The sequence below is a fragment of the Lagopus leucura genome, unplaced genomic scaffold (assembly GCF_019238085.1).
Source record: "Lagopus leucura isolate 7727_CA_CO unplaced genomic scaffold, USGS_WTPT01 Super-Scaffold_702, whole genome shotgun sequence".
NCBI lineage: Eukaryota > Metazoa > Chordata > Aves > Galliformes > Phasianidae > Lagopus > Lagopus leucura.
The window spans coordinates 8,207,943-8,217,088 of NW_024962254.1; the positions used below are offsets into that span (position 1 = coordinate 8,207,943).

Here is a 9,146-nt window from a genome sequence, read left to right on the forward strand (position 1 = left end):
GAAATCTACGTGACTTGAGAACATCATAAATGTTGGAGCATGATTGGTAGCCTTGCCTTCAGGTGGGAAACAAGGGACACCCTAAAGCAAACACTTGGGCCCAGGGTGCCCCTTGCTCACTACCACAAGATCATGCCCCATCACTGTGTGCCTTTAATCATGGCAGACTCTGAGCTCACTCATTTTCCTTGCATGAATGGAGTGTGTCTTTATTACTTCGTGAGAACTTTAAATAATTTGTTACTAGAGAAAGCAAAGGGAAGAGCAGTGCCAAGCTCTAATTGCTGAATGCACCATGTCCTTTCAAGGTCCCGCATTTAATCACAATTCTCTTCCAATGGCACTGTTTGCAAACCCGTCTGTTTGTCCATCTGACGCAGAGGGGTGTGAGTGCTGGTTTCCCCCAGGACATTGCAAACATCCCATCTGCGGGGAAGAAGGTTTCTCTGAAACAAAAGTGTAGCCAAATAAGAAACAGCAATGATCGTCCCCAAAGTGAAAAGCATGGTGAATGTCTTATAGGGGAAGAGCTGCGTGTAGGACCCATCCAGGAAGGAGCAGACTGGATAGCAGATGATGGGGGGGATTTGCAGGGCAGGTTCCCCTGCCAGCAGCCTCAGGAGGAGTCCAACCAAGAAACCAGCAGCCGAACCATACGTGTTGCTACTGGGAGCAAAGAGGGCACAACACAGCTGTGGGAAAAGCAGGGCATACACCAGCTCCCCGCTGAGGAACCACAGGTCGTAGACAGAGTTGGAGTAAAAAGCCAGACTGGCAGCCCCAGCCCCAAACACCAGCATGGAGGTCCTCATGGCCCATAAGACCTCCCTGTCTGCAGCCTGTAAAAGAGAAGACTGTAACATTACCACAGCACTGCCTTGCCCTCGACTGAGTCCCACCCCAGGCCTCACTGCTTCCAGCCGTCACCTCGGCTTTCCCCTCTGATCATGGCTCCCACAGCACACAGTGGAGCTGCACCCTCTAATCTTGAGGGTTGATTTTATGCTATTTCCGTTCATATCTTGGTCAATTTTTTTTTCTCAGTTGTCTTATGAAGAGCAAAGCTCACTGCTGTGGGTATTTGTATCCCTGCTGAGGATATGACTCCAGGCTGCATAGTGTGGTTGACGTAGTGTAGGGAAAGGATTCCATCCAGAGGGACCTGGACAGGTTGGAGAGGTGGCAGAGTGGTAGTGGGGTAGCGGTTTTGAATTAAAAAAAAAGGCACAGGTTACTGTGAAGCTGTAGATGTCCCATCTCTGGAAGTGTTCAAGGCCAGATCGGATGTGGGTTTGAGCAGCCTGGTCTAGTGACCCCACCTGTGCTAGGGTATTAGAACTGGATGGGCTTTAAGGTCCCTTTCAATTCAAACCATTCTGTGGACGTGATTCTATGAATAGCCCTGACCTCTGTTTCAAAATCTGCCTCCAGAGCTCAACTCAGCAGCTGAAGGACAGTCACTTCTAACCGTGGGCAGTGCAGACTAAGTTTGCATCTACCCTGAAACAAAAACATCTATCCTGACACCAAAGCTGCTGAATGCTGTAACAAAGTACCTTTTTCCTCAAGATTTTTCTGTAGATGTTGTGAGCAAACATGGAGCCAGCAGAGAGAAGAGCTGAGTCTGCAGAAGACATTGCAGCAGCAGCAATGGCTCCCAAGCCAGCAATGGAGATGTATGCTGGGCAGAGGTAGTGTAAAACAAATGGCAATATCATAGCGGATTCTCCTCTCTCGAGTGGACTTGGAAGACCATAGCTTGTCTGGTTCCAATCTTTAAGACAGAAGAAGAAAAGCTCACAACAGATCCTTCATTGACATTTCTTTCGATAGAAACCAGTCACAGCAGGGCTAAGGACTGAAGCCTGCTAAGCATTTTTGGACTTGTATTCATTTGCTGTATTCTCTTACGATCTCTTGTGATTCTCTAAGCATGCTGCAGTTCTTACTAGATCAAAGTTTTTCCTTTTTACCAGCGACATCAGTAGAAATAGCTGTGCTTCATATGTTTCTAAGAATGGGATGTTTGAAGATCAGTCTTCTGGACTTCACTTATCAGAGGTCTCTCAGAGGAGAAGGAAGTTTTGCTCTGATGTCCTTAATGACTGATGAATTTCAATTGACTTCTGTAAATATTCAGTGATCTGGCTGCTATTTAACTCTGCTCACAGTCAACATAGAACTGAACTCTTCTGGGTGGGGGCTGAGGGTTTATGAAACTGAACTTGATTCATTCAAGCTGATTTTCTCCTGAACATCAAAAGCAATCTATAGTGGTACTACTGGGTCTCACTTGCAGAAGGCATTAAGAGAAGCAAGCATAACATTTCTAGGAAAACCAGATTATACAATGTTTTATGGTTCTGCCTTCCTTTTTCCTCGCTGCAACGTGCATGAAAAATCATTTCACCACAATGAAATAGCTCTAGGCAGATTTGGGGGTGCTTTAAATGTCTCTAGGGCTCTACATTTCTAGTACAGACTTCTAGCTTGGTGGCCACATCTCCCATAATGGGTTTTTAGGCAGTTGGCATGCATTAGTAGGAAATTTGATCAGGGCTTTTTTATCCCTTGTTTTAAACAGCTTTGGCAAAAAACATGTTCATTATTCAGATACAAATAGTTCAGCTTTACCTGTTGATGCTGCAACTGCACCAATGAGCACGGGGGGGATGGCCATTAAAAAGCATCCTAGTCCAGAGAGGTAGGAGATGAACCTTGCTTGGCTGGGTGAGGCAGCAGAGAGCACTCTTTGGAAGAAAGTTTGCCATGGGATGCTCCCAAGCACCTGAAATATTCAGATGTGAAGAGTAGTAATTACTGGATTCCTGCTTGCTACACGGCATCATCTATTCATTCAGATGGTTGATAATCTTTCCTGTTATTAAACCCTCTCTTCAGATGCATAAACTTTGCCCAGCTTTAGTCACTGAGGCTGAATAATTCTCATCGAGGGCATCCTTTGTTTTAATTGCAATGGTTGTGAAATTTTGATCAAAACAGGTTAAAGCTTTTGCAGGTGGAGAAAGTTGGGAAATAGGTTCTCTGCCATGGTAAAGGAGAATCAGAGGAAGATAAAGTTTGCTGAAGATAAGTTTTTCAAGAATGCAACTTTTGTCAAAATCTGCCTAAAGTTATCTAGAGTGTAACTTATTAAAAAATCATAATAAAATGTGAATAATTATTTTCACTTGCTTAACACACAAATTGCATCAGAGGAAGTCTGAGAATTCTGTCCTCACCAAGCAAAGCCAAGCTTCTGTGTGTTCACATTACCAATCTAGTGAGATTGTAACAACCCACTGCAGTCCTGGCTATATTGGTAGCTCAAAAGCTGAGTTGTGCAGTGGAGCCAATGGCATCATTCTTGGCACCATGGTGATGACCTGCAATAGAGCTGTTTTAATAGACTTTCTCAGATAGAGGAAATTTTATATAAATATGTTAAAAGCACATTATTGAGGCTGAAAAACCAAGATATCAGGTGGTAGGAAGTGCCTCATTTTGTGTCAGGAATAGAATTAGTTGTCTGCATGGTCTTACTCAAGAGGTATATTCCTTTACATGGGTACAGGATGCTTCCCTACCCCTCCTTTCCTGTTCAGAGCTAAGCCCTCACTTTTCCAGGTCCATTCAATGTGCTGAAGTCCATTCAGCAGACTGGCTGAGAGAAAGTTTTATACCTCATTCCGCCCTTGCCCAGTGCATTTTAGTACTACTGGAAGAGTCCATAAGTTTTCCATACAGAAAATCCCACATAATTACTTCTCCGAATCACTTGTCCAAGCAAATTTCCCATACCAGGTAGAAGAAGTCATCCAGCCACCTTCCAAGATACTGTTTTTCTATTTTTCCAATCCAGGGGTCTTGGTAATGTTTATGAGTTGCAGTGTAGTAAATACTTTCTGTTGCAGAGTTTTTCAGGGCAAAGGGAATACAGACCAACTAGGATAGAAATTGAAATAATTTAACATTTCTTCAGGATCCTTGTTCTAGGAAAATTTATGCAGACATTGAAATCCATGTAGAGTATAAAGCTACATAACCTTAAGCCCAGATTTGGAGTCTTCTTTTCCCCACCTGCCTTACTCTAAATCTACATGTTTCTGGTTCACGGCATCATCAAGTATATGAATCACTTCAGTAGACAAATCTCTCTCATTTCCAGCCAAGATTGTCCTGGATGAGCTCTGCTGACCTTACTTGTGAGCAGCTTGTCATCCAGCAAGGCCAATAGCTTGTGTCAGCAATGTCTAAAATGCATAAGGATTTTAAGACCTTTCAGGAGACTTGTTCTGAAGAGGATAAAGAAATAATACTGATCAAATTATTTTCATGGAGACATTCTGAAAAGAGAAAGATTTTCTCCCTTGGTTAGGAACCTGGTAACAAAGAAATGCACAGGACTTGCCAGGCTGAGGGTGATGAAAACCAACTGGATGACATCTGTGTATGCCACAGAGTAGAGGCCTCCCAGTAGAGTGTAGAGTATGACTGTGCATGCTGAGAGAGCGATAGCTAAAGAGCCTCCGATATCCAAGATGACCCTCATTGTTGCTCCTGCAGACAAGAACAGCAGTCAAGTATTTTAATGGATATTTCTTACACGTAGAATACAGAATAAATAAGGATACGTTACGCCGCTGAAGTCAGCACGCCATGTTGGTGGAGGAGTGCATGATCTAGCAGAAAGCATGCAGTGAGGACCCAGGGGAGCCCATGTACCCTTCCTGTTGCTGCCTTGCTGCATGGCCTTAGCCCAGTCAGTTTGACTCCTTGCACCTTTTCTCCCACAGACAAGATGAAGGTACTAAATCATATTTCCAGAACCTTCTGTTACAGTATCGTGGATACTGCCATCTAAGAGAATATTTTCCAGAAATTGAAAATACTTTTGTTCCTCTCAGAGAAAGAGACATGAAGCACAGCTTTCCACAGTTTAGTCCAACTCAATTACCACATGTGTACTCTGTGATTTGTGTCATATGATTTTCAATAAATATAACAGCAAAATTGTTACTTACCCAGAGATGCCAGGATAGCTGCAAACCAGAACACCTCTCCGAGCAGGGGAGGAATAAAAAGTAAGCTTCCCATCATGTTCCCGTATACTTCCTGAAGGGGATCCATCACTGTCATGTAATTCTTGGATCTCATTGGATTTACAAAGAAGAAACCACCTATCAGAAGAGTTTACATTTTAATAGAATTTTGCACATATATAGCATAAGAATGCTATAGTAGTTGAATATATTTCAAATTTGTACAGTGAGTTTGAAATTCATCCTTAACGGAGCCTATGGAATGATACAGCAAAGGAAATGATCCACTTGCTTAAATGGGGGATTTCATCTATCTGAGAGATTCTGGGTCATCAGGGACATCCACAGCTGATAGATACGATCCTCCACTTTTGGTACTCGTACATGTCTCAGGAGTGGCTGCTGGAATCCAGGCACGAACCCCTAGGGCATCCCTGGCCGGGGCTCTGAGCAACCTGATCTAGCTGTAGGTGTCCCTGTTCACCACAAGGGGAGTTGGACTAGATGACCCTTTCAACTCAGACAATCCTATGATTCTATAGATTTAAGACTGAGTTGAAATCTTGATTCATTGAGCACGTGAAGGACATTTCCATTGACTGAAACAGAAATTCAGAAATTAGCTCAGAGCACACCTATCCAGACTTGGTCTGTCTTCATCTCCAATGACCAACCAACGCGAGACGCAGTCTCTTGGAATGCTTCCCATGGAAAATGTCAGAGGTGTTGAATATTTGGCTAAAAATAGATGAACTTCTGTCCTTGTCCATGTGATGCAACATGTTGATATAACTTACTTTTCTGGTTACATTTTCATTTAGGTGTCTTCATTGTCTCTTCCCAGAATTATATTGTTTTAATCTGTGCACTGAGCTGAGTTTCACCCACCCTCATCTAAATATTAGTCTTCAGTCATACAGCCATCTCATTAAAACCAAAAAGTACGTACTGTGCCTAACCCCGAAGCCAACAGAACTGCTTGTCTGGGCACTACTGACCTGAGTAAAGATTGCAGGATTAGACCTGCACTCCCCAGTTTCATTAGTAAGAATTGCTCACATAAGAAATGCTGGCAGTATTTTTCCAAGCCTGATTCATATTCACGTCAGTTGGACTCTTTTCTCTGACTTGAGAATGAAGGTTATTGTTCCTTTAGAAATTCCTGTGCAAAGGTCTGCACAGGTCTCCTTTAATCTTCCAGTGTCCATAGAGTTATGATATAACTCACTGTGGACTGGAAGAAACCTCAATCTCAGCAAGAACCTCAGTGCAAACACAGTAATTTCTGGGTATTGGAACAGATGTAGAAAACGGCAGACTTGACTGGGCCAGAAACCAGTGGGTCTCAGTTAGAACAAAGCTGTGAACAGCTGTTGAGTGGGACACAGCTGGACACATCGCCAATTCACCCTGAGATAAGGCTTCAGTGGCAAAATCACAAAGGTTCATCACACAGAAATTCCAAAGGAAAAAAATCAGATGACACTGATACTCTCAGTAGTTTGTGACTAACAGACTATGGTAAAAAGTGGCATTCACATATCCACAGATTCCCAAAATTATCAGATGAGATTTCTGTAGCGTAAATTGCTCCAAGCAGACAAAGCTCTACACCAGCTGCGAGCTACCTTGATTCCTTATGTTTCTGTTTGGAAAGCAGCATCATCAGTGCTTATTCTGGGTTTTTTGGAAACTGGAGGAACAAAATCACATTTGAAATGTACTCTACACTCTGTTACACAACTCAGTGTGCTCATTTGATTTTATTTCCTGATTACTCTGTGAATTCTTTACCAATAAGAAGGGACAAGGCAAACCCCACAGGCGCTTGGACCCACAGCAGTCCTTTGGAAGGCAGATAGACGATTTCAGCTGTGCCATTGATGTACGCTCCTCCAACCCAGGTGGCTGCAAACATGAAAGACACAAAGGTAAATCTTGTGGTGCATATCTTCATCTTGTCCTGTAGGACAGAGAGCTTATAAACCGTTTTCTTATACAAGCAGATAATCACACTCCTAGTTTCTGACACAAATCTCATCCCAGAGTGAGCGCTCACCACACCTGCTGAGGGAAGGTAACTGTTGGAGTCTCACTCTAAATAATTCCTGAGTTCAGAAAGAATTCATTCACAGAAAAGCTCAGTGTTCAGGTATTTAAAGGCAATCCGAATATGCTCATCCTGCATTTCATTTTTTTCTCACTGGAAGACTTTTGCTAGAACAAAGAGAACCGTGTTTGGTATTCTGCTGTGGCTGATAGGCCGTCCTTCATGAGTGCTGCTTACACTGGTAGTGAAGCAGACACTAGGAAAGGAAATGCAAGCAGGCAGTGCAGTTAGCAGAGCAAACTTGCAGCCTGGACTTAGGTGTCTTACTCAGACAAATGTCACCTGAGCTGCCTTTGAAAGAGAAAAAAAAAAAAGGCAGAAAAGCAAATTTCAGGTGATGTCAAGCAGCAAGAAGAGAAAATAGAAGAGGAGGGCAGTGGGGAGGGAAGGGGGGGGAGCTTCACCTTGTAGCTCCCAGCAAGTGCTCAATGCCAGGAACAGTTTGTTTCAACTGGTTTGTTCCAGGAGAAAAATGCTGGATAACAGAAACTAGTTCAAGATTAAGACCACACTCTTCCTTAATGAAAAGTGTCACATTCTTCAGGCACTCTTAAATTAAACTCTCCAGCTCTTAACTAAACTCCTAAATTAAGCTCTTTAATTTAATCTACATAAACATGAGGTTCTGCTCAGTGTGAAGAGGTTTGGAAGAATCCATCCCAAAATGATTCATGAAACCGTACTCCTTTAAAGCCACACTCAGGTAAAATCTGCCCTGACATTAAAGGCAACTTGCTTTGAAAAGAAAACGGCCCCCAGATTTGGGTAGTGCATGTGTTTTAAGAAGAATGTTAAAGGTCCTTTAAGAAAGCTTACCAGTTGCAGTAAACAATCCAACACAAACTTTTATATTCCTTCCTCCGACGATGGCCATTTCAGTTGGGTTTTGGTTCTGCTGCTCCTTTCTGCTTTTCCACGAAGCCCAAATTCCAGCAGCCAAAGTGAATGTAAAAAATACACTCAAAGATACCAATCCTGGTATATTTAGAGCCATTTTCTGTTGTTTAATTTAGGTCCTAGATATGGATAGTGGATTGATGGCTATATCCTTTGATAGTCACAGGAAAAAAAAAAAAACAAAAAACAAACAGAAAAAAAAGATTAGTGTTGCTGTGTAAACTGCTGAGTATTTGTTTCTTGTCCTTTGCAAGAGAAGAAACAGAGATATAAAACCCAAAACGCTAAGAAGTGGCAGTTTTTCTGTCTTCCTCTTTCTTCAGAAAATATTTAAATCTTTCTTTTGTGAGGAGTGGGGAATAAAAGAGCAGGAATTACTGCTGGTAATAGCCAGTGAGCACTGATGCGAGGGGTAATGAGCTTGGCTTAAAAGAGGAGAAATGTTATATTTTGTCTGATATGCTATGTTATGAAAATAGTCCATATTTCTCTAGGTTCTAGGTCCAAGGTCCAAGGCTAACACAGCAGAAAGGGCTGAGACTGCGTCTGTTCAAAGCTGTCTGAACTAAACCTACAATAATAATCAAAATAAGCCCAGGGAGCGGGGAAAGGAGATTCACGGCTGACCCACTGAAGGCACTGCTTTCTGAGATACAAAGGCAGCACATCTTCATTTCATAGAATCAAAGAATGATTAAGGTTGGAAAAAACCTCCAAGATCATCCAGTCCAACCATCAACCCAACTCCACCATGCCCATCCACCACATCCCTCAGTGCCACATCTCCACATTTCCTGAACATCTCCAGGGACCGTGACTCCACCACCTCCCTGGGCAGCCTGTGCCAGTGCATCACCACTCTTTTGAGAAGGATGTGGAGCAGTTGTTATAGGACAAAATGTAAGTGAGAACTTTACACACTGAGATGGAAAAGACTAGAGAAAAAATATATGTAATGTAATTGAAGCTGGGGTGGTTTTGCTGATGTGTAGTGTCTACAAAAAGCATTGTACAAGCATGAAGTTGCATCAAGACCAATTCCCCACTGAGTCTGTTGTTGTGCTCTTTTGCCACTAGGTGACTCAGTTATTGCATCT

General features: G+C 42.7%; 1 protein-coding gene across 1 annotated transcript; it reads right to left on the reverse strand.

Moving 5' to 3' along the window:
- Positions 1-219: 219 nt before the first annotated feature.
- On the reverse strand, positions 220-8,248 carry LOC122175135 (high affinity choline transporter 1-like). Its single transcript, XM_042862565.1, has 8 exons — positions 7,969-8,248; positions 6,837-6,950; positions 5,025-5,180; positions 4,412-4,560; positions 3,802-3,945; positions 2,635-2,788; positions 1,557-1,774; positions 220-839 (listed from the first exon to the last, which is right to left on the reverse strand). Exons 1-8 carry the CDS (start codon positions 8,144-8,146, stop codon positions 318-320), a joined length of 1,635 nt encoding a protein of 544 aa, XP_042718499.1. The 5' UTR covers positions 8,147-8,248; the 3' UTR covers positions 220-317.
- Between the last annotated feature and the right edge of the window lie 898 nt (positions 8,249-9,146).